At 43.9% G+C, this 26,540-nt stretch overlaps 1 protein-coding gene across 1 annotated transcript in view; it reads left to right on the top strand.

Moving 5' to 3' along the window:
- MYO1H (myosin IH) overlaps nt 1-26,540 on the top strand; it is an 85,556-nt gene that overhangs the window by 28,958 nt on the left and 30,058 nt on the right. Inside the window, exons 18-20 of the mRNA XM_068247067.1 lie at nt 479-584; nt 14,278-14,395; nt 24,936-25,049. Of these exons, the coding sequence (XP_068103168.1) occupies nt 479-584; nt 14,278-14,395; nt 24,936-25,049 (338 nt within the window). The remainder of the gene's footprint in view (nt 1-478; nt 585-14,277; nt 14,396-24,935; nt 25,050-26,540) is intronic.

Raw genomic sequence — 26,540 nt, 5'->3', positions numbered from 1 at the left:
CAATTGCAATTATAATGGTATGTTCACATCTGCGCATTTGCCATGCAGTGCGATGGATCCATTGTCTCAACACGATGCATGCAGTGGTGTATCTCATAACACGCAGTTGCAGTGAAGCAATTTTTCTATGTACTGTATGGTTAACTGTATACATTGCACCGCACACACAAAATGCAATGCAACTTTTGCCCTCTGTTGTTCCAGGGAATGCAACGCTACTTCCCAGTGTGAAAGGACCCTACTGGTAATAACAAGCTGACAAATGTTTTCACCCTCTTCCACACTACTAAAAAGTGTTTTTATAACTGTGTTCCATTTAGGGAGATTCCGCCTCACTTCCTCTTCCAGGTGTCACAGTGACAGGAAGTGAGCAGAAATATCCACCAGTAGAGTTCCATTATGAGGTGCTGCATGTATATATCAATCTTACAATTCTATTGAAAGTGATTGATAGCTTATCTCTTGCATGTCTTTTCAGGTAACAACTCAATTTAAGAATAGCTTGTCAAGCCTTATAGAAATTCTGATGTCCAAGGAACCAGCCTACATTAGATGTATCAAACCAAATAATGACAAGCAGCCAGGTAAGAAGAGAGAATGGACAAATATTACACCTACAGGATTATAAGGAAAAGCAATAAAAACTGACACTTTGATGCCATTGTGTAGATAGCTGTGAAAACAAATCAGGTTTCAAGTGATGCATGAATTCCAGTTCATTGCTACTGTATGTGTTATTACACCTTGCATCTCTGCAGTGTCCATCACTGTTTTGTGTTCTGTACATCCACAATAGTCATAATTTCTTGGAGTGATTACATAATTTCACAACCACATATGATCTTTGTTAGTTTCTTGTAATAGGAACTCTGTCTTAGCATTTTATTCTAGTCAATATTATGTGACATTCAAGGTGTGGATAACAGAAACACAAAGAATTACTGACTTTAAGGTAAGGTAACTAAACCACAGTCCTTAAAGTAAACCTCCGGACTAACAATCTACTCAGCAGAACTGAAAAGGCTTGGTGTTTCTTTAAGTTTCACAGCATCAGAACTTTGTTTTTCCTACCAAAGCACCATTTTTAGCTGCATTTTTAGATAAGCGCCCCATCATGTTTATTTTTTGGGGGCAAATATTTATCTTCTTTATTTTTGAATAAAAATGCTTTTTTTCCCTTTCCTTCCCTCCCTCCCCCCAGCCGGCCAATCGCGGCGATCAGCTGTCATAAGCTTCAGCCTATGACAGCCGATCGCTCACTAGTGCCCCAGGGGGACAGCCGTGTCACACAGCTCTCTCCAGTACAGCGCTGCTGCATATCGCAGTGCTGTACAGTGTAATTAGACGGCAGTTTCGCAGTCTAACAGAGCGCCGCTCGGAGACTGAAGGCGGAGCTCCGCTCGGCCCACCAAGCAGGAGATGCTCGCGCAGCCTGCGCGTGATCCCTGGACTTTACGCCGATTGGCGTTAGGCGGTCCTGGGGCTGCCGCCGCGGCCACGCCCATCGGCGTGATGCGGTTGGCTAGTAGTTAAGGGCCATCGCAAACACTCAGCGTTTTTTTTTTGTGATTTTTCAGAGCAATTCTGGGCATGTGCCTAGCAATTCTCTAATCATGCCTAGTGATCTTTGGAACGTTTTGGTGTAGCGTTTTTTTATTTTTATTTCAGTAAAGCTGGAACTTAACAGCTTCTTTAACAAAAATGCTTGGAAAATTGCTCTGTTCTAGCGCTTTTCAGAGCAATTTTCCACTTTCCTATACTTGATTAGGCTGAATCGTCTCAGAAAAGCGCAGAAATGCTGCAGGACCCGAGTTTGCATTTGGGAGAAAACCACATCGCTCTGGTGTGCTCCATCCCATTCAAATACATTAGCCAAGTGCTTTTCAAAGCGCTAGCATTTGTAGAAGAGCTCTTGGTGTGCACCAGCCCTGTCAGGCATAAAACAACACAAGGTGAGATGAATATGGAAGTTGCTTGGTTGATGTCCTTATACCTCTCTAAACCACTGACCAACAGGGGCTTTACTAGGATCCTAAGTGATCCGCGGCACTTTTGGGCACTCCATCCGAAAAGAAAAACCACGGCTCCCTGCATGTCCACATAGAAGAACTACAGCTCACTGCATGCCCCCATAAAGGCATCACATTACCTAGCATGGCACCACAGCACCCAATAAGTCGACATAGAGGCACCATAGCACCCAGCATCATTGCTGTGCTGTGGTGCCATGCTGGGTGTCATGCTGGGTGCTATGGTGCCTCTGTGGGGCACGATGGGTGCTGTAATGCCATGCTGGGTGCTGTGGTGCTATATTGGGTGCTGTGTAGTGCCATGCTGGGTGCTGTGGTGCTTCTGGAGCGCATGCTGGGTGCTGTGTAGTGCCATGCTGGGTGCTGTGGTGCCTCTGTGGGGCATGCTAGGTACTGTGTGGTGCCACGCTGGGTGCTGTGGTGCCTCTACTCTGCCTGGGGTACATCGGGGGCACTCCAGAATAGATCCGGGGCATGTGCCACTGATCATTGGGGCTAGCAACGCCCCTGCTGACCCAGAATCTGTATGCAGATCAGGTTTCCTGTCTGCCCTTTGACCCATTGTCTGCATGCTTGTTCCAGGTGTGTGATTCAGATGCTACTGAAGCCAGTTAAGCGACATATTCCTTAGCATAAATTGTTGGAAAACATAATTCTGGCTATAAGAGAAATGTATCATACCCCATAATGCTTTGTGCTGTGCTGTGTATGCTTCTGACCATTCAGAGTGTTATTTCTGACCCCCATCCATTGTAGAAATGAGCATACAAGCTTCATAATTTGACCATGCAACAATGGAAGAAAGTGATCTGGTCTTTTAGATTATGAGGTTATTACTCTGACATGAACTACCTTTTTGTAGACCATGACTAAGCTTTTTGTAGACCATGAACACTCTTCCATGGCAAAGGTATTCTCTGATGTCAGAAGACTTCTGCTGATAATGGCATCAATTCACTAAGATCATGCTGGAGATAAGGCAAGAGAAAACGTACCACCACAGAGTAAGAGAGTTATCTTATCTCTTCATTCCTTAAGTTACCTCCTCTGTAGTTAATTTACCTCCTCTGTAGTTAAAGAGAATCTGTATTGTTAAAATCGCACAAAAGTAAACATACCAGTGCGTTAGGGGACATCTCCTATTACCCTCTGTCACAATTTCGCCGCTCCTCGACGCATTAAAAGTGGTTAAAAACAGTTTTAAAAAGTTTGTTTATAAACAAACAAAATGGCCACCAAAACAGGAAGTAGGTTGATGTACAGTATGTCCACACATAGAAAATACATCCATACACAAGCAGGCTGTATACACCCTTCCTTTTGAATCTCAAGAGATCATTTGTGTGTTTCTTTCCCCCTGCAGTTCTCATGCACTGAAGTTTCAGGCTGCTCGTTTCTTCCTGCAAACAGCTTTGCCCTTGTCTGCAATTCCTCAGTATGTGAAAGCCCAGCCAGCTCAGAGGACGATTTATCCAGCATGTAAAAGATAAGAGAGAAGAGAGAAGCTGCACTAATCTAAATAATACAAGACACGAAGGAGGCTGGCACTGCGATGAAAAAGCTCTTTTATTCTGAAAAGGATAAAATCATGGGGCCATACGGCGACAGCCCGCTGTTTCTGGTCTCAACCCTTTATCAAGCCGAGAATGCCCATAACAAACTTCACAAAAAGCACACCTCTTTTATAGTGTCAATACATCAGTAACACCAATAAAATCAAACTACCTAACAGCCAATCAGCTTACCAGTTTGTATAGGCGGACCCAGTGGGAGACTGCAAGCACAACATGCAAATGACAGCAAGGCGCCATGTATCCATAGCATAACACGCCGCTGTCTTAAATCAAAACGAGGCTCCCCGCATAACTCCACCACAAAGCGTGCCATTGGCCAGGCAGCACAAGAGCCAATCAGAGCGCGCAGCGTCAAATGACGCTGCAAAGGCGTGACAAAAACGTCACAGCAGTAAAGGAGCTGACACCTCGCTCCGTAAACAAACAATGCGCCCCTACGCCTTCTTAAGCAGCCTCACCATGGCAACATATACACAAAAAGCGTGTAACCATACGTTGGCAAATAAACATTGCCTGGAGTACCTCTACGGAAGCCTCGTGATAACACATCATGTCCGCAGTCCCCCTCTGTAAGATCCACCTTCTGATAAACCGAGAGCTCTGAAAAATAAAGAGCAAATATTAACATTTTAAAATACATACAAAACATGCATAGATACTGGTCTAAATACAGAAACCCAATTCATATTCACGGTTCAGTCCTCCCTCCCCCAATACCCCTAATCTCCTGATCCACCCCGCCTCCCTCCTCAAAAGTTCCTTGCCCCTGCTGAGTTTACCCCTCCAATTAAGGGGAACCCCATCAATAATTTGTACTTTGAGTTGGGCAACAGTATGTCCACAATCTGAGAAATGTGAAGACACTGCTTGCTTCTTATCCTTGTTTCTAATAGCACTTTTATGCGAACAAATTCTATCCCTCACCTTTTGGGTTGTCATACCGACATAACCCAACCCACAGGGACATTTCAGATAATAAACAACGTAACTGGATTCACAGGTGTAAAAATCTCTGATTTGATACTTTGTACCCCTAGATGGATGTCTAAACTCGGATCCCTTAATGACATGGCCACACATGTGGCATCCCAAACAAGGGAAGGTACCAACCCTCCCCTCTCTGGTCTGTTGTACAGCACTGGGATAAAATGTTTTATCCCTAATGGTGGGGGCTCTCTTGAAGGAAAGGATGGGGGGATACCTGAATTCAGGAATACATGGGAAGGCCTCACTTAACAAATGCCAATGCTTTCTGAGGATATTACCCACCTCCTGACTACTAGTGCTATAGGTAGACACAAAAGGGAGTCGAAATTGTCTATTGTTCCTACGGGGTCTGCATCTGGACTCTTCCCGTTGGAGAACCCTTGTGGGATACCCTCTCTGTCTAAATTTAGTCTCCATATCTAATCTACGTGTCTGAAGATTAACCTCATCTGACACTATTCTGTCCAACCTCATGAACTGTCCCTTCGGGATGGCATTCTTAATATGCGGGGGATGGAAACTATTGTAATGTAGAATAGAATTACAATCGGTGCTCTTAATAAAAAGATCTGACTCCAAACCTCCATCGATTATCTTAATACATGTGTCTAAAAAAGACACTTGATCAGAACTGACATGACTAGTCAGTCTAATTTCACTACAGCATTGAGACAAATAAGTTTTAAAGGCTTCCAGGGTCGAATGTGGCCCCGCCCACACGCAAAAAATGTCGTCTATATACCTAAACCAACATCTAGCGTGCTGTTGAAAAAGACGACTATTGTAGACAAATGCCTCCTCAAAAAGACCCATATATAGGTTAGCATAGGACGGGGCCACATTCGACCCCATCGCCGTGCCTCGCAGCTGCAGGAAATACTCACCCTGAAAAGAAAAATAATTGCAACGTAGCACCACATTCAACAGATCCAATGCAAATGTCCGCTGATCAGAGGACAAATCAGTTCTGGTCATGAGAAACCAGTCTATCGCCTCTACACCTCCATCGTGTGGGATGGAGGTGTAGAGGCTCTCAACATCAAAGGTCACCAAAAGGAGCCCCTCTTCCCCCATATCCACCTGCTGAATTTTCTGGAGAAACATATTAGTGTCCTTAATGTAGGACTCCAATGCTACTACCAAGGGTTGCAAAATCCTATCCAGGAACTGAGCTACGGGAACAAAAACAGAGCCCGTGCCGGCCACAATGGGTCTCCCCGGTGGACGACACAGGCTCTTGTGTATCTTTGGTAAGGTATAAAACCTAGGTGTCAAAGGGTTTTCCTGAATGAGAAACTTGGCCAAACCATCATCAATAATCTCCCTTACTCTAGCTCTTTCAACAATGCTTTTAATTCTATTCTGTATAGACAATATAGGATCCTCCTGAATTCTACAGTAGATATCTGCCTGTGTCAACTGTCCTCTAATTTCCGTCTCATAGTAGACAGTGTCTAGCACCACTACAGCCCCTCCTTTATCCGCTGGACGTATGGTAAGTTCAGTCCGTTTCTTTAAACCATCCAAGGCACATCGTTCATCTTTAGTGAGGTTAAATTCCATCCTTTTATGTTTCTGGGAATCCTCATGTTGTCTAATGTCCTCCATCACCTTTCCACAGAACGTATCAATCACTAAATTACTCGATGGTACAAAAGCACTTTTGTTTCTCAGGCCCATCCCCTTTAATCTGAACATAGACTCCTCCTCTGTAGCCCCCCTATCACCAGAAAAATGTGGAAAAGTCCCAAAAAAATATTTTAATTTTAAGGTTCTAAAAAACCTATAAAGTTCCTGATCTAATTCAAAAAAATTAGGTTTATTGGTGGGACAGAAGCCCAAACCGTAATTCAAAACTCTCTCCTCAGTAGGTGTCAACACATGACTAGAGATATTCACCACTAACTGTGGATCTACTGTTGGTTCCTCTTGCGCAACTCCATCTGGCTCTTGACCGGCTCTTTTTGAACGTTTGCACCTGGCCCTCCTACCGCCCCGCCTGCTACTCCTCTTTTTGGGGAATTCTCCCGTGAGGACAAAAAATCTGAGGCTGAGGATCCCTGACCCCCTCCTTGTGGGCGTGGTATTCTCTTTTTAGGCCTTAATGGCCTGTTATATTTACGTGCTGTAGTTGCCGGAATCATCTTTTGCCAGGAATATATATAACCATTAATATAGTCCTGTGAATCACGATTATATTTGGAGCGTTTCGTTTCCTCAATGGTTTTGGTATGTGCCACGATCTTTACTGACAGCTGGTCTATAAAGCTTTGCATCTCTTCAGCTGGCAAGATTGCGGTTAGTTGTGTAATCACAAACAAGCTTTTTTTCTCCAGTATTGGGAGTTCCTCATATATCCTCTCAATAGTAAGAATCATGGTGTCAAATGCCGCCTTATTCCATATTTTTTCAAAGGTAGAACAGAAAGTCTGATCACCCAAGAACATCATAGGAGACACTTGTGAACGTAATGTGCGTGGTATTCTCCTTGAACGACAATACTCAGCTAGTGTCCTTGCATGCATATCAAGCTCGACCCATTTCTTCTTTAAAATTTCCAACTCTCGTTTTAAAGGCTTGACATCAGGAGTCTGTAAAAACTGTGCACTCCCACTGGCTTTAGCCAGTACCCGAGCTGCATGTTCCTCCGTATAAGAAAATGTATCTGATACACAGCCAGACGTAGTCTCCACATGGGTGCTCATCCTCTGTGGTGCGTTTGTAGAATCCAAACTTCCAAATGATAAAAAGAGTGGCACTCCCTCCGGTGGATGGCGTGCCCAAGCCTCAATGGACCTCCGCACCTCCTGGTCCCCAATGTAGTACAAGACACGAAGGAGGCTGGCACTGCGATGAAAAAGCTCTTTTATTCTGAAAAGGATAAAATCATGGGGCCATACGGCGACAGCCCGCTGTTTCTGGTCTCAACCCTTTATCAAGCCGAGAATGCCCATAACAAACTTCACAAAAAGCACACCTCTTTTATAGTGTCAATACATCAGTAACACCAATAAAATCAAACTACCTAACAGCCAATCAGCTTACCAGTTTGTATAGGCGGACCCAGTGGGAGACTGCAAGCACAACATGCAAATGACAGCAAGGCGCCATGTATCCATAGCATAACACGCCGCTGTCTTAAATCAAAACAAGGCTCCCCGCATAACTCCACCACAAAGCGTGCCATTGGCCAGGCAGCACAAGAGCCAATCAGAGCGCGCAGCGTCAAATGACGCTGCAAAGGCGTGACAAAAACGTCACAGCAGTAAAGGAGCTGACACCTCGCTCCGTAAACAAACAATGCGCCCCTACGCCTTCTTAAGCAGCCTCACCATGGCAACATATACACAAAAAGCGTGTAACCATACGTTGGCAAATAAACATTGCCTGGAGTACCTCTACGGAAGCCTCGTGATAACACATCATGTCCGCAGTCCCCCTCTGTAAGATCCACCTTCTGATAAACCGAGAGCTCTGAAAAATAAAGAGCAAATATTAACATTTTAAAATACATACAAAACATGCATAGATACTGGTCTAAATACAGAAACCCAATTCATATTCACGGTTCAGTCCTCCCTCCCCCAATACCCCTAATCTCCTGATCCACCCCGCCTCCCTCCTCAAAAGTTCCTTGCCCCTGCTGAGTTTACCCCTCCAATTAAGGGGAACCCCATCAATAATTTGTACTTTGAGTTGGGCAACAGTATGTCCACAATCTGAGAAATGTGAAGACACTGCTTGCTTCTTATCCTTGTTTCTAATAGCACTTTTATGCGAACAAATTCTATCCCTCACCTTTTGGGTTGTCATACCGACATAACCCAACCCACAGGGACATTTCAGATAATAAACAACGTAACTGGATTCACAGGTGTAAAAATCTCTGATTTGATACTTTGTACCCCTAGATGGATGTCTAAACTCGGATCCCTTAATGACATGGCCACACATGTGGCATCCCAAACAAGGGAAGGTACCAACCCTCCCCTCTCTGGTCTGTTGTACAGCACTGGGATAAAATGTTTTATCCCTAATGGTGGGGGCTCTCTTGAAGGAAAGGATGGGGGGATACCTGAATTCAGGAATACATGGGAAGGCCTCACTTAACAAATGCCAATGCTTTCTGAGGATATTACCCACCTCCTGACTACTAGTGCTATAGGTAGACACAAAAGGGAGTCGAAATTGTCTATTGTTCCTACGGGGTCTGCATCTGGACTCTTCCCGTTGGAGAACCCTTGTGGGATACCCTCTCTGTCTAAATTTAGTCTCCATATCTAATCTACGTGTCTGAAGATTAACCTCATCTGACACTATTCTGTCCAACCTCATGAACTGTCCCTTCGGGATGGCATTCTTAATATGCGGGGGATGGAAACTATTGTAATGTAGAATAGAATTACAATCGGTGCTCTTAATAAAAAGATCTGACTCCAAACCTCCATCGATTATCTTAATACATGTGTCTAAAAAAGACACTTGATCAGAACTGACATGACTAGTCAGTCTAATTTCACTACAGCATTGAGACAAATAAGTTTTAAAGGCTTCCAGGGTCGAATGTGGCCCCGCCCACACGCAAAAAATGTCGTCTATATACCTAAACCAACATCTAGCGTGCTGTTGAAAAAGACGATGGAGTCTTGGTGGAGTTATGCGGGGAGCCTCGTTTTGATTTAAGACAGCGGCGTGTTATGCTATGGATACATGGCGCCTTGCTGTCATTTGCATGTTGTGCTTGCAGTCTCCCACTGGGTCCGCCTATACAAACTGGTAAGCTGATTGGCTGTTAGGTAGTTTGATTTTATTGGTGTTACTGATGTATTGACACTATAAAAGAGGTGTGCTTTTTGTGAAGTTTGTTATGGGCATTCTCGGCTTGATAAAGGGTTGAGACCAGAAACAGCGGGCTGTCGCCGTATGGCCCCATGATTTTATCCTTTTCAGAATAAAAGAGCTTTTTCATCGCAGTGCCAGCCTCCTTCGTGTCTTGTACTACATTGGGGACCAGGAGGTGCGGAGGTCCATTGAGGCTTGGGCACGCCATCCACCGGAGGGAGTGCCACTCTTTTTATCATTTGGAAGTTTGGATTCTACAAACGCACCACAGAGGATGAGCACCCATGTGGAGACTACGTCTGGCTGTGTATCAGATACATTTTCTTATACGGAGGAACATGCAGCTCGGGTACTGGCTAAAGCCAGTGGGAGTGCACAGTTTTTACAGACTCCTGATGTCAAGCCTTTAAAACGAGAGTTGGAAATTTTAAAGAAGAAATGGGTCGAGCTTGATATGCATGCAAGGACACTAGCTGAGTATTGTCGTTCAAGGAGAATACCACGCACATTACGTTCACAAGTGTCTCCTATGATGTTCTTGGGTGATCAGACTTTCTGTTCTACCTTTGAAAAAATATGGAATAAGGCGGCATTTGACACCATGATTCTTACTATTGAGAGGATATATGAGGAACTCCCAATACTGGAGAAAAAAAGCTTGTTTGTGATTACACAACTAACCGCAATCTTGCCAGCTGAAGAGATGCAAAGCTTTATAGACCAGCTGTCAGTAAAGATCGTGGCACATACCAAAACCATTGAGGAAACGAAACGCTCCAAATATAATCGTGATTCACAGGACTATATTAATGGTTATATATATTCCTGGCAAAAGATGATTCCGGCAACTACAGCACGTAAATATAACAGGCCATTAAGGCCTAAAAAGAGAATACCACGCCCACAAGGAGGGGGTCAGGGATCCTCAGCCTCAGATTTTTTGTCCTCACGGGAGAATTCCCCAAAAAGAGGAGTAGCAGGCGGGGCGGTAGGAGGGCCAGGTGCAAACGTTTAAAAAGAGCCGGTCAAGAGCCAGATGGAGTTGCGCAAGAGGAACCAACAGTAGATCCACAGTTAGTGGTGAATATCTCTAGTCATGTGTTGACACCTACTGAGGAGAGAGTTTTGAATTACGGTTTGGGCTTCTGTCCCACCAATAAACCTAATTTTTTTGAATTAGATCAGGAACTTTATAGGTTTTTTAGAACCTTAAAATTAAAATATTTTTTTGGGACTTTTCCACATTTTTCTGGTGATAGGGGGGCTACAGAGGAGGAGTCTATGTTCAGATTAAAGGGGATGGGCCTGAGAAACAAAAGTGCTTTTGTACCATCGAGTAATTTAGTGATTGATACGTTCTGTGGAAAGGTGATGGAGGACATTAGACAACATGAGGATTCCCAGAAACATAAAAGGATGGAATTTAACCTCACTAAAGATGAACGATGTGCCTTGGATGGTTTAAAGAAACGGACTGAACTTACCATACGTCCAGCGGATAAAGGAGGGGCTGTAGTGGTGCTAGACACTGTCTACTATGAGACGGAAATTAGAGGACAGTTGACACAGGCAGATATCTACTGTAGAATTCAGGAGGATCCTATATTGTCTATACAGAATAGAATTAAAAGCATTGTTGAAAGAGCTAGAGTAAGGGAGATTATTGATGATGGTTTGGCCAAGTTTCTCATTCAGGAAAACCCTTTGACACCTAGGTTTTATACCTTACCAAAGATACACAAGAGCCTGTGTCGTCCACCGGGGAGACCCATTGTGGCCGGCACGGGCTCTGTTTTTGTTCCCGTAGCTCAGTTCCTGGATAGGATTTTGCAACCCTTGGTAGTAGCATTGGAGTCCTACATTAAGGACACTAATATGTTTCTCCAGAAAATTCAGCAGGTGGATATGGGGGAAGAGGGGCTCCTTTTGGTGACCTTTGATGTTGAGAGCCTCTACACCTCCATCCCACACGATGGAGGTGTAGAGGCGATAGACTGGTTTCTCATGACCAGAACTGATTTGTCCTCTGATCAGCGGACATTTGCATTGGATCTGTTGAATGTGGTGCTACGTTGCAATTATTTTTCTTTTCAGGGTGAGTATTTCCTGCAGCTGCGAGGCACGGCGATGGGGTCGAATGTGGCCCCGTCCTATGCTAACCTATATATGGGTCTTTTTGAGGAGGCATTTGTCTACAATAGTCGTCTTTTTCAACAGCACGCTAGATGTTGGTTTAGGTATATAGACGACATTTTTTGCGTGTGGGCGGGGCCACATTCGACCCTGGAAGCCTTTAAAACTTATTTGTCTCAATGCTGTAGTGAAATTAGACTGACTAGTCATGTCAGTTCTGATCAAGTGTCTTTTTTAGACACATGTATTAAGATAATCGATGGAGGTTTGGAGTCAGATCTTTTTATTAAGAGCACCGATTGTAATTCTATTCTACATTACAATAGTTTCCATCCCCCGCATATTAAGAATGCCATCCCGAAGGGACAGTTCATGAGGTTGGACAGAATAGTGTCAGATGAGGTTAATCTTCAGACACGTAGATTAGATATGGAGACTAAATTTAGACAGAGAGGGTATCCCACAAGGGTTCTCCAACGGGAAGAGTCCAGATGCAGACCCCGTAGGAACAATAGACAATTTCGACTCCCTTTTGTGTCTACCTATAGCACTAGTAGTCAGGAGGTGGGTAATATCCTCAGAAAGCATTGGCATTTGTTAAGTGAGGCCTTCCCATGTATTCCTGAATTCAGGTATCCCCCCATCCTTTCCTTCAAGAGAGCCCCCACCATTAGGGATAAAACATTTTATCCCAGTGCTGTACAACAGACCAGAGAGGGGAGGGTTGGTACCTTCCCTTGTTTGGGATGCCACATGTGTGGCCATGTCATTAAGGGATCCGAGTTTAGACATCCATCTAGGGGTACAAAGTATCAAATCAGAGATTTTTACACCTGTGAATCCAGTTACGTTGTTTATTATCTGAAATGTCCCTGTGGGTTGGGTTATGTCGGTATGACAACCCAAAAGGTGAGGGATAGAATTTGTTCGCATAAAAGTGCTATTAGAAACAAGGATAAGAAGCAAGCAGTGTCTTCACATTTCTCAGATTGTGGACATACTGTTGCCCAACTCAAAGTACAAATTATTGATGGGGTTCCCCTTAATTGGAGGGGTAAACTCAGCAGGGGCAAGGAACTTTTGAGGAGGGAGGCGGGGTGGATCAGGAGATTAGGGGTATTGGGGGAGGGAGGACTGAACCGTGAATATGAATTGGGTTTCTGTATTTAGACCAGTATCTATGCATGTTTTGTATGTATTTTAAAATGTTAATATTTGCTCTTTATTTTTCAGAGCTCTCGGTTTATCAGAAGGTGGATCTTACAGAGGGGGACTGCGGACATGATGTGTTATCACGAGGCTTCCGTAGAGGTACTCCAGGCAATGTTTATTTGCCAACGTATGGTTACACGCTTTTTGTGTATATGTTGCCATGGTGAGGCTGCTTAAGAAGGCGTAGGGGCGCATTGTTTGTTTACGGAGCGAGGTGTCAGCTCCTTTACTGCTGTGACGTTTTTGTCACGCCTTTGCAGCGTCATTTGACGCTGCGCGCTCTGATTGGCTCTTGTGCTGCCTGGCCAATGGCACGCTTTGTGGTGGAGTTATGCGGGGAGCCTCGTTTTGATTTAAGACAGCGGCGTGTTATGCTATGGATACATGGCGCCTTGCTGTCATTTGCATGTTGTGCTTGCAGTCTCCCACTGGGTCCGCCTATACAAACTGGTAAGCTGATTGGCTGTTAGGTAGTTTGATTTTATTGGTGTTACTGATGTATTGACACTATAAAAGAGGTGTGCTTTTTGTGAAGTTTGTTATGGGCATTCTCGGCTTGATAAAGGGTTGAGACCAGAAACAGCGGGCTGTCGCCGTATGGCCCCATGATTTTATCCTTTTCAGAATAAAAGAGCTTTTTCATCGCAGTGCCAGCCTCCTTCGTGTCTTGTACTACATTGGGGACCAGGAGGTGCGGAGGTCCATTGAGGCTTGGGCACGCCATCCACCGGAGGGAGTGCCACTCTTTTTATCATTTGGAAGTTTCTAATCTAAATAATACACAGGCAGTGTGCATAGAGGGGCCTGGAAGGGGGAGTTCATAGCAGAACCACAACACTGAAGAACTTGGCAGCCTTCCAGACACAGGCTGACAAGTCTGACAGGGGAAAGATACATTGATTTATTACAGAGACAGTGATAGTATAAAGTGTTGCAGTAAGCCAGAACATATTAGAATAGCTTTTGGAACTTGTAGGATGATAAAAAACAGGATGCAATTTTTGTTACGGAGTCTCTTTAAGTCACCTCCCTTGTAGTTAATTTACCTCCTCTGTAGTTATTTTCACACGCAGTTAATAAACAGCCTGTCTTTAACTCTGGAGTTATTTTAAGGATTGAAGAGTTAACTTAAAGACAGAAGAGTTAACTTTAGGTTTGCCTGAGGTAAAATGTTTCCCGAATACCACATGCCTCATCACCATGGTGATCACTCTAGAAACCTTATTAAAGACAGGAGATAAGCTAAGTGAATTGAGGCGAATATCTTGTTGCTAGATTCCATAGGAAATCTTCAGAGGTTTTATGAAATCCATGTCTCAACATGTCAGAGCCATATAAGTGCCATAAGGGGGATCTTCCTGATATTAGACAGGTGGAGTCAATGTTTTGGTTGATCAATCAGCAATGTTCTATTCACTACTTATTCCTATATATGAATAATTTTGAACTGTTCAGTTGTTGCTTTTAAACATTATATAATATAACTACTTTCATCATAGGAAAGTTTGATGACATGCTGGTTCGCCACCAGGTGAAATACTTGGGTTTAATGGAACATTTACGGGTTAGAAGAGCAGGATTTGCCTACCGCAGGAAGTATGAAGAATTCCTGCAAAGGTAACTTACTTCATTACAAATAAGTCAGTGTAACCAGAAAATCAGATTAATGGTCTTATTCACAATTGGGGAATCCCATGGCTGTGCACTGTACTGTACTGCCATGCAGTCACCTGAGGTGCTGTCCATTGTAATACTGACCCTATTCATTAGAATTGCTCCCCGCCTGCGTCCCTTCCCTCCCCGCTGATTGGAGGTAAGGGACGCAGGCAGGGAGCGGCGCTATGGAGGAGGCAGAGGAGCGGCGAGACTGACTGCCAAAGGTAAACAGCCGGTTGCGACACGCTGTGTGTCGCTAGCACGGCGTTTGATTTATGGGGGGCAAGCAGATTGCGGGGGGGCTGGGGCGGAGCAGTATAACAACAGAGGCTGGGCATTATATGCAGACCCAGCCTCTGTGTGCTGATACGGAGGCAAATTGGTGGAGGCGCCCTTAATCTTATTAACAAGCCATTAGCGGAGAAATGAACTCAAAAATACAATTTCAAATAAAATGAGGTATCTTACCTCATCAGAAGACTCATATAGGTGGAAAAGGGAGTCTTTTAACTAAAATAAGGGGTACCCCTTACACCTTATTTTAATAAAAAGACTCCCTTTTCCACCTATATGAGTCTTCTGATGAGGTAAGATACCTCTTTTTATTTGAAATTGTATTTTTGAGTTCATTTCTCTGCTAATGGCTTCTTAATAAGATTAAGGGCGCCTCCACCGATTTGCCTCCGTATCCCTCACCTCTTTGAGGTGCTACTATATCACCGGGGAGACTATCCGCCAGTATATAGGACCACAGGAGGAGAGCGACTGCCTGGTACCAAAGTGTTCCAGTACACCGAGCGGAAACGGGTTTTTTCCGCATGTGATTGTCATTGGTTGCATCAGGGCAACCCACCTTTGTGAGTATTTATTACCCACACTATTACCTAACCCACAAGTCTAACGATACTACACCATAAGGGCTCCCGGTCTCATCCTTTCCCTAGGCCTAAGACGTTCTCCTCCATAGTGTGGCGACCGTCAAGGACCTTCCCAGAAACTTGTTCTGTGTGCTGATAGCATTCTTAGAACCCACCTCGGGTTCTCTTTAAAATAACTTTTGCACTCTGACACAGATAGAACAGATATTGGGCTTGATTCACAAAACGGTGATAACTGTTATCACGGCTGTGAAAAAGTGCTTTGCTCGCGATTTAGTGTGAAAAACAGTTATTGCGCGCAAAAATTCACATTTGCGTGATAACTCAAATTTTCACGCATTAATGTTCGCACAATAACGCACAATGAATTTTTGCGCACGATAACCGTTTTCACGCTGAATTTCGTGCGAAGCATTTTTCACAGTGTGCCAACAACAAAATAAAGCAGTGCTCGATGTGCAGAAATATTATATGGCACTATGTATGCACTGATAGTGAAAGTCCAGATATGACTGTTAGCGCCCACTCCAAGGGTGGATCGCTCTGGTATGCGTGTATATCTTCAACAATATTAAACAGATTTCCAGATAGCACTCATCAACAGTTCATCACATTAGAATGTCATCATAGGGTCCCCCCCCCCCCCCTTCGTAGAGCAACTCACCGGAGGATGCGGCCCAGACCAGCCTGAAATCGCCTCTGGGGTATATGGCCACCCCACTGCCTCCACCTGGCAACCTCCAACAGTTCACAGTCGTCTAGAAGTACAAAAAGGGGCTTCCATAGCGTAAAAGTGTATTTTATTAAAAATATAGGCTTACACCTTTAAAATAGTTGTCAACCAGTCATACAAGTCAGTGACATGCATTGAAAATATAATACACAGAACCCTTATATGGTATTATAGGGTTCGCGGTATGGGGCCAAGCTATGTGCGGGTATGAGGGTGTGTGTAACACACTGCTAGTACCTCCGCTTACCGCCCGTTCAAAGTCACATAGACGCCACCCTGCTCAAGTTAATTGCAACACCGGCCGAGTCCGGCCAGCGCTGCATATGACGTCGTCGCTCCGTCCTACGCGTTACGTGTAGTGGAGTGGCGTCTATGTGACTTTGAATGGGCGGGCGAGCGGCGGTGCTAGCAGTGTGTTACACACACCCTCATACTCGCACATAGCTTGGCCACATACAGCGAACCCTTTTAACGCATGTCACCGAGTTGTATGACTGGTTGACAACTATTTTAAAGGTAAAAGCCTATGTTTTTAATAAAATACACTTTTACGTTATGGAAGCCCCTTTTTGTACTTCTAGACGACTGTGAACTGTTGGAGGTTGCCAGGTGAAGGCACTGAGGTGGCCATATACCCCAGAGGCGATTTCAGGCCGGTCTGGGCCGCATTCTCTGGTGAGTTGCTCTACGAAGTGGGGGGACCCTATGATGACATTCTAATGTGATGAACTGTTGATGAGCGCTATCTGGAAATCTGTTTAACCACTTGAGGACCTAGGGCTTTACCCCCCTTAAGGACCGGCCACTTTTTTTCCATTCAGACCACTGCAGCTTTCACGGTTTATTGCTCGCTCATACAACCTACCACCTAAATGAATTTTGGCTCCTTTTCTTGTCACTAATAAAGCTTTCTTTTGGTGCTATTTGATTGCTCCTGCGATTTTTACTTTTTATTATATTCATCAAAAAAGACATGAATTTTGGCAAAAAAATGATTTTTTTAACTTTCTGTGCTGACATTTTTCAAATAAAGTAAAATTTCTGTATACATGCAGCGCGAAAAATGTGGACAAACATGTTTTTGATAAAAAAAAACCATTCAGCCTATATTTATTGGTTTGGGTAAAAGTTATAGCGTTTACAAACTATGGTGCAAAAAGTGAATTTTCCCATTTTCAAGCATCTATGACTTTTCTGACCGCCTGTCATGTTTCATGAGGGGCTAGAATTCCAGGATAGTATAAATACCCCCCAAATGACCCCATTTTGGAAAGAAGACATCCCAAAGTATTCACTGAGAGGCATAGTGAGTTCATAGAAGATATTATTTTTTGTCACAAGTAAGCGGAAAATGACACTTTGTGAGAAAGAAAAAAAAGTTTCCATTTCTTCTAACTTGCACCAAAAAAAAATAAAAATCTGCCATGGACTCACCATGCCCCTCTCTGAATACCTTGAAGTGTCTACTTTCCAAAATGGGGTCATTTGTGGGGTGTGTTTACTGTCCTCACATTTTGGGGGCTGCTAATTTGTAAGCACCCCTGTAAAGCCTAAAGGTGCTCATTGGACTTTGGGCCACTTAGCGCAGTTAGGGTGCAAAAAAGTGCCACACATGTGGTATTGCCGTACTCAGTAGAAGTAGTATAATGTGTTTTGGGGTGTATTTTTACACATACCGATGCTGGGTGGGAGAAATATCTCTGTAAATGACAATTTTTTAATTTTTTTTACACACAATTGTCCATTTACAGAGATCTTTCTCCCACTCAGCATGGGTATGTGTAAAAATACACCCCAAAACACATTATACTACTTCTCCTGAGTACGGCGATACCACATGTGTGGCACTTTTTTGCACCCTAACTGCGCTAAGGGGCCCAAAGTCCAATGAGTACCTTTAGGATTTCACAGGTACTCATTGGTATCGCCGTACTCGGGAGAAGTAGTACAATGTGTTTTGGGGTGTATTTTTACACATACCCATGCTGGGTGGGAGAAATAACTCTGTAAATGGACAATTGTGTGTAAAAAAATCAAAAGATTGTCATTTACAGAGGTATTTCTCCCACCCAGCATGGGTATGTGTAAAAATACACCCCAAAACACATTATACTACTTCTCCCGAGTACGGCAATACCACATGTGTGGCACTTTTTTGCACCCTAACTGCGCTAAGGGGCCCAAAGTCCAATGAGTACCTTTAGGATTTCACAGGTCATTTTTGTTTCAAGACTACTCCTCACGGTTTAGGGCCCCTAAAATGCCAGGGCAGTATAGGAACCCCACAAATGACCCTATTTGAGAAAGAAGACACCCCAAGGTATTCCGTTAGGAGTATGGTGAGTTCATAGAAGTTTTTATTTTTTTGTCACAAGTTAGCAGAAATTGATTTTAATTGTTTTTTTTCACAAAGTGTCATTTTCCGCTAACTTGTGACAAAAAATAAAATCTTCTATGAACTCGCCATACTCCTAACGGAATACCTTTGGGTGTCTTCTCTCTAGAATGGGGTCATTTGTGGGGTTCCTATACTGCCCTGGCATTTTAGGCGCCCTAAACCGTGAGGAGTAGTCTTGAAACCAAATGTCGCAAAATGACCTGTGAAATCCTAAAGGTACTCTTTGGACTTTGGGCCCCTTAGCATACTTAGGGTGTAAAAAAGTGCCACACATGTGGTACCGCCGTACTCAGGAGAAGTAGTATAATGTGTTTTGGGGTGTATTTTTACACATACCCATGCTGGGTGGGAGAAATATCTCTGTAAATGACAATTGTTTGATTTTTTTTTACACACAATTGTCCATTTACAGAGAGATTTCTCCCACCCAGCATGGGTATGTGTAAAAATACACCCCAAAACACATTATACTACTTCTCCTGAGTACGGCGGTACCACATGTGTGACACTTTTTTGCAGCCTAGGTGCCCTAAGGGGCCCAACATCCTATTCACAGGTCATTTTGAGGCATTTGTTTTCTAGACTACTCCTCGCGGTTTAGGGCCCCTAAAATGCCAGGGCAATATAGGAACCCCACAAGTGACCCCATTTTAGAAAGAAGACACCCCAAGGTATTCCGTTTGGTGTATGGCGAGTTCATAGAAGATTTTATTTTTTGTCACAAGTTAGTGAAAAATGACACTTTGTGAAAAAAAAAACAATAAAAATCAATTTCCGCTAACTTTTGACAAAAAATAAAATCTTCTATGAACTCGTCATACACCTAACAGAATACCTTGGGGTGTCTTTTTTTCTAAAATGGGGTCACTTGTGGGGTTCCTATACCGCCCTGGCATTTTACGGGCCCAAAACCGTGAGTAGTCTGGAAACCAAATGTCTCAAAATGACTGTTCAGGGGTATAAGCATCTGCAAATTTTGATAACAGGTGGTCTATGAGGGGGCGAATTTTGTGGAACCGGTCATAAGCAGGGTGGCCTTTTAGATGACAGGTTGTATTGGGCCTGATCTGATGGATAGGAGTGCTAGGGGGGTGACAGGAGGTGATTGATGGGTGTCTCAGGGGGTGGTTAGAGGGGAAAATAGATGCAATCAATGCACTGGGGAGGTGATCGGAAGGGGGTCTGAGGGGGATCTGAGGGTTTGGCCGAGTGATCAGGAGCCCACACGGGGCAAATTAGGGCCTGATCTGATGGGTAGGTGTGCTAGGGGGTGACAGGAGGTGATTGATGGGTGTCTCAAGGTGTGATTAGAGGGGGGAATAGATGCAAGCAATGCACTGGCGAGGTGATCAGGACTGGGGTCTGAGGGCGTTCTGAGGGTGTGGGCGGGTGATTGAGTGCCCTAGGGGCAGATAGGGGTCTAATCTGATAGATAGCAGTGACAGGGGGTGATTAATAGGTAATTAGTGGGTGTTTAGGGTGGAGAACAGATGTAAACACTGCACTTGGGAGGTGATCGGACGTCGGATCTGCGGGCGATCTATTGGTGTGGGTGGGTGATCAGATTGCCCGCAAGGGGCAGGTTAGGGGCTGATTGATGGGTGGCAGTGACAGGGGGTGATTGATGGGTGGCAGTGACAGGGGGTGATTGATGGGTGATTGACAGGTGATTGACAGGTAATTAGTGGGTTATTACAGGGGAGAACAGATGTAAATATTGCACTGGCGAATTGATAAGGGGGGGTCTAAGGGCAATCTGAGCATGTAGGCGGGTGATTGGGTGCCCGCAAGAGGCAGATTAGGGTCTGATCTGATGGGTAACAGTGACAGGTGGTGATAGGGGGTGATTGATGGGTAATTAGTGGGTGTTTAGGGTAGAGAATAGATGTAAACACTGCACTTGGGAGGTGATCGGACGTCGGATCTGCGGGCGATCTATTGGTGTGAGTGGGTGATCAGATTGCCCGCAAGGGGCAGGTTAGGGGCTGATTGATGGGTGGCAGTGACAGGGGGTGATTGATGGGTGGCAGTGACAGGGGGTGATTGATGGGTGATTGATAGGTGATTGACAGGTGATTGACAGGTAATTAGTGGGTTATTACAGGGGAGAACAGATGTAAATATTGCACTGGTGAATTGATAAGGGGGGGTCTAAGGGCAATCTGAGCGTGTAGGCGGGTGATTGGGTGCCTGCAAGAGGCAGATTAGGGTCTGATCTGATGGGTAACAGTGACAGGTGGTGATAGGGGGTGATTGATGGGTAATTAGTAGGTGTTTAGGGTAGAGAATAGATGTAAACACTGCACTTGGGAGGTGATCGGACGTCGGATCTGCGGGCGATCTATTGGTGTGGGTGGGTGATCAGATTGCCTGCAAGGGGCAGGTTAGGGGCTGATTGATGGGTGGCAGTGACAGGGGGTGATTGATGGGTGGCAGTGTTGGGTGGCAGTGACAGGGGGTGATTGATGGGTGGCAGTGACAGGGGGTGATTGATGGGTGATTGACAGGTGATTGACAGGTGATCAGTGGGTTATTACAGGGAAGAACAGATGTAAGTAATGCGCTGGCGAATTGATAAGGGGGGGTCTGAGGGCAATCTGAGCGTGTGGGTGGGTGATTGGGTGCCCGCAAGGGGCAGATTAGGGTCTAATCTGATGGGTAACAGTGACAGGTGGTGATAGGCGGTGATTGATGGGTGATTGATGGGTAATTAGTGGGTGTTTAGGGTAGAGAATAGATGTAAACACTGCGCTTGGGTGGTGATCTGATGTCGGATCTGCGGGCGATTTATTGGTGTGGGTGGGTGATCAGATTGCCCGCAAGGGGCAGGTTAGGGGCTGATTGATGGGTGGCAGTGACAGGGGGTGATTGATGGGTGATTGACAGGTGATCAGGGGGATAGATGCATACAGTACACAGGGGGGGGGGGGGGCTGGGGAGAATCTGAGGTGTGGGGGGGTGATCAGGAGGGGGCAGGGGGGAGGGAGGGGGATAAAAAAAAATAGCGTTGACAGATAGTGACAGGGAGTGATTGATGGGTGATTAGGGGGGTGATTGGGTGCAAACAGGGGTCTGGGGGGTGGGCAGGGGGGGGTCCTGATGGGTGCTGTGGGCGATCTGGGGCGGGGGGGGGGGGAAATCAGTGTGCTTGGGTGCAGACTAGGGTGGCTGCAGCCTGCCCTGGTGGTCCCTCGGACACTGGGACCACCAGGGCAGGAGGCAGCCTATATAATACACTTTGTAAACATTACATAGTGTATTATACACTTTGTATGCAGTGATCGCGGACTTAACATCCCGCCGGCGCTTCCGTATGGCCGGCGGGATGTTGCGGCGGGTGAGCGGCGCCAGGCGGAGGCGGAGGATCGCGTCACGGATGACGCGATCGCTCCGCCCATGCCCCTACAAGGACCGCCGCCTTTGGGCATGAGCTGTTCCTTGTGGGGTCCACTTCCCGGCCGCCTTTGTGCGTTAGGCGGTCGGGAAGTGGTTAATACTTTTCACAGCGTTATAACAGATATCACTGCTTTGTGAATCAAGCCCCTTGTGCTTTTCTCCCGTCAGACTCAAAGTGCCAGAGCTGCAGCCACTAGGACGCGCTCTGTAGCAGTGTTAGGAAAACTTGCCCAAGGTCTCCTACTCAGGGGCGTATCTGGGTAATATAGTACCCATGACAAACATTGAAACTGCACCCCTCCTCCTGGTCAGAGCCCCTTCCCCTATAAAAACAGCATTTTTTTTCTTGTGTATATGTGTTATGGTTGCCTATGTTTTTTGGGTCTAGGTACTGCTGAAGATACCTTTTGGGAAATATCTGTTCTTATTTCCTCTCTGTCCTCTTTTCTAACATTAAGCCAAGTGCACCCTACATACATAAATTAAGTAACCATGTTCCCCAGATAACAGAATGAATCTGATCTGAGTGACAGAGAGTCATGGGGGCAGGCATGGTGGCTCAGCACAGGGGTAGGCATGGTGGTGAAGTACAGGGGCAGGCATGGCACAAAGGCAGGCATGGGTTGCAGAACAGGGGCAGGCAAGTGCCTGCACCCCTCTAGATACACCTCTGATCTTACTGAATAGGTGCTGGCTTACTGAACAGGAAGTGATGAGATTCAAATCCTGATCTCCTGCGTCAGAGGCAGAGCCAGTACGCTATCCAGCCACTGCTTTTGCAATTCAAAAAATACCAAAAAGTTGGTGAAAATGTACTGTCAAAATTATTATTTTTCTTGCATGCTGGTGGCTTAAAATGCATTTTATTGATAAGATGTGAAAATATCACCTGAGAAAAATCTTGGAGAAAAAGTGAATTGGATTGGGCCCAATAGTATGAGCAAGTCACAAGCCTTTGTCCAGTCAATTGACTGTGTTTGATTACCAGACTGTTTATTGCTTAACGTCTATTGAATTCTTCATTTTACATTTAAGTCGACCTTGTGTATAAGTCGACTCCAATATTTGACCCTCTTAAGCTGGAATTTTTATTGACTCAAGTATAAGTCTACCCAGCAAAGTTAATGGCTTTACTTGGGAATCAGAATGGGTTAATGACAGCACTGTATACAGTAGTGCAGCCATTAACCCCTCCTGTCCTTTAAATGTAGCCAATAACTCCTCCAGGCCCCCCAAGTGCAGCAGTTATTCACCACCTTCCTGCAGCCCAGTATTTTCCCCTGCCCCTTTCCTTGTTAATTGGTTTGACCTGTGTTTTTTTGGCATTTCCTTTATCAAGAAAGTCTCACCTACCACTGGGTTGCTGCAATTGGGAATGTAAGTAATAGTACGCACATTACTTTGTGCGCTCAGTGTTCCCAGTGACTCGTGTATAAGTCGACCCCTATACTTTGATTTAGTGAGTCTGACCTAAATTTCTAGACTTATGGTCGGGTATATACAGTATTTTTAGTTATTATCTTTAGTGACAAAATATAATTTTGAATATAGATCAGTAAATCTTTTTGAATCAGGAAAATATGAGATGCTGTAAATGAAAATATGATTTAATATTTGTTTAAAGAGCCATCTGCTGGTTTGACTATTTCTTAAACACAAGGTTTTTTTTCCGTATGCTAAAGATAAGACACATTTCTACTCAAAAACAGGACACAATTATCATTTATAAGAAAAGGAAATGTGGCTCATGAAGTGTTAGATATACAGTAAATACAGTACTAGATTTTCATTTTTAATATTTTATTTTTTTTAAATAGAAAATAATTTTAGATAATATTTCAGTACTTAAGATAATGACTATAGTAAATACATTAGAAGCAATATATATGAAGTTTGTGGGGAAAGTAGCACTCAATCCAGGTAGAAGCTAACCAAAATCTAAGAGAAGAATGATAAAATCACATTTGCTACATTCACATTTACTGCCATTTCCACAGATAAGATTAGCCCAGTATAGGTTAGCTAGGTACAGGTGCCCTGGGATAGGTTAGCTAGGTACAGGTGCCCTAGTATAGGTTAGCTAGGTATAGGTTAGCTAGGTACAGGTGCCCTAGTATAGGTTAGCTAGGTACAGGTGCCCCAGTATAGGTTAGCTAGGTACAGGTGCCCCAGTATAGGTTAGCTAGGTACAGGTGCCCTAGTATAGGTTAGCTAGGTACAGGTGCCCCAGTATAGGTTATCCAGGTATAGGTGCCCTTATAGCTTTGGCAGGCTGGGGGATTACAGTGAAGGAGGGGGAGCAGCTGGCACACTGGGACTCAGCCGCAGGGACGGAGCCCGGCTCCTCCCTCCTTGCTCCTCTCTCCATTGCAAAAATGTGTGTCAGTGGCAATTGGTCTTAATAAAAACTCACCTCCTTCCGGACTCCATGCGAGGTTCACATACCGCCAGGCTTCTCTGTCTCCAGCACCGCTCAATACTTCCTGAGAAGTAGTGAGCAACACTGGAGACAGTGTGGTACCAATTTACATTGCTAATTTGTTGGAAAATGCATGTTTGGGGAAAAACTGAAATCTATGCAAAACATTTCATCTTAAAGAGACACTGAAGCGAAATGAAACAAATGATGTAATGAATTGGTTGTGTACTATGAATAATTACTAGAAGATTAGCAGCAAAGAAAATATTCTCAAACTTTGATTTTCAGGTCTAGTGTTTTTTCTAACATTGCATCATTCGATAATATGTGCAGATTACACAACACTCAGCATTAAAAATGAGTCTTTCAGAGCAGTCTGTGAAGTAATGACCTCTCCTCTAGAAGAGGAAAAGTAAACAGTTCACTTACAGTTGAGATAATAAAAGTCAGATAACAGGCCTTTCCACGACTAACTTATTGGGAGAGCTTAATGGCTTGTTTGCATAGAGATAACAACTGGAGTTTCTCAACTCTTCCTGTACTGGAAATCATTTTACACTGATGTATCTGATCTTAATGTTTTATTTCTGAGCTGTACTACACATACAAATCATAATATCCTAATTTTTTGTTCACTTCAGAGTCTCTTTAAATGTCTTTTTTTTTTTTGCATTTAGGTACAAATCACTGTGTCCAGACACTTGGCCCCATTGGCATGGATCTGCTCGAGAGGGTGTTGACAGACTAGTAAAATACGTTGGGTATCAACCCAATGAATACAAGCTGGGGAGGTAAAAGAAAACTTATCCGGAATAAAGACATTATCAATGTTTTTCTTTTTGGGGATCTGAGCACCTGAACTCAGCCAATTTACATAAATACATTAGAAAAAGAAAATTGGTTTAAAAAAAAAAATGTTGATTCCCATAACTTATCTAGAGTAAAATAGGGTAGTTTTAACTGGATCATTCCTATAGTGTTCAGAGAACCCCAGGATCATGATATTTAACAAGCATCACATCCTTCACATCCACATCCTTCATTGCTTCAAACCCAGCCGCACATTGGGCAACATTTGTTGGGATATAGAACACCAGAGAAATAAAAGCAAACCTGTGTTAAGTTTGACACAGCGTCCATTAAAGAGGAACTCCAGTGAAAATAATGTAGTACAAAAAGTGCTTCATTTTTTACCATAATTATGTATAAATGATTTAGTCAGTGTTTTCCCATTGTAAAATCTTTCCACTCCCCGATTTACATTCTGACATTTATTACATGGTGACATTTTTACTGTGGGCAGGTTATGTAGCTGCTCCTAGCTGTTTTGGCTGTTAGAGACAGCTGTAAACCGCTAATTCCTGTCTGTGAACCTTGTTACATTGTAACAAACTGCCAAAAGTACCGCGGTACTCAGAGCTTCTTGTGGGAAGGGTTTCAGCACAAAATCAGTCGTACAGCGCCCCCTGATTGTCTGTTTGTGAAAAACATTATATTTCTCATGTAAAAGGGGGTATCAGCTACTGATTGGGATAAAGTTCAATTCTAGGTTGGAGTTTCTCTTTAAAGTGGCACCATAGTAACATATAGTAGAATGTAGTATATTATTCAGGCTACCCACCTTTACATGAATTATCCTGGTTTCAGCATTACAAACATTTTCTATATCTATATATTGCTGCATATTGGTATGTATCCCCCGGCCTTATAGCGATTGCACAGCTTAGGCTATTTAGATATGCTCAATTCTCACCCAAGAGCATTCTGGGAGGTCAGATATTATTTCCACTGGCTTCAGAACACAGTGTAAACAAACAATACATGGGGATGTATCTGTCAGCAGTAAAAATGTCTATGATAGTTGGGAGTAAGTCCTAACTGACTTGTTAGCAACAGGTATCCTCACACAAGTAGGCCACCACACTCAAAAGGATTATCTTATGTGTTTAAGAGGATCAATGAACTTGTGAAACCACACAAAATATAATTCAATCCACAATTCAGTATCAAATTTTATTGTATCAAAAATTGCAAACAATCTGGATAAAAGCTTTTTGTTTGTCAAAAGGGAAAAGTATCTTCCAAGGACAAAGAATCCATAAATCACTGAAGATCTGGAAACTTTCAAAGCACATGGGCCCATATGCAATTCACTTTTTCACCTGAGTTTTCTCCTAGGAGATAATTTTTCATTTTTGATTTATGATAAAATTTTAGCACTTTGCAATGGAAAAAGTATCAAAACGTAGGTGAAAAGGTACTATCAGAATTATTTTGAGTAT

The sequence above is a fragment of the Hyperolius riggenbachi genome, chromosome 1, assembly GCF_040937935.1.
Source record: "Hyperolius riggenbachi isolate aHypRig1 chromosome 1, aHypRig1.pri, whole genome shotgun sequence".
Lineage (NCBI taxonomy): Eukaryota > Metazoa > Chordata > Amphibia > Anura > Hyperoliidae > Hyperolius > Hyperolius riggenbachi.
The sequence above is the reverse complement of the archived record's forward strand: the minus strand, read 5'-3'. Positions and strand labels throughout refer to the sequence as shown.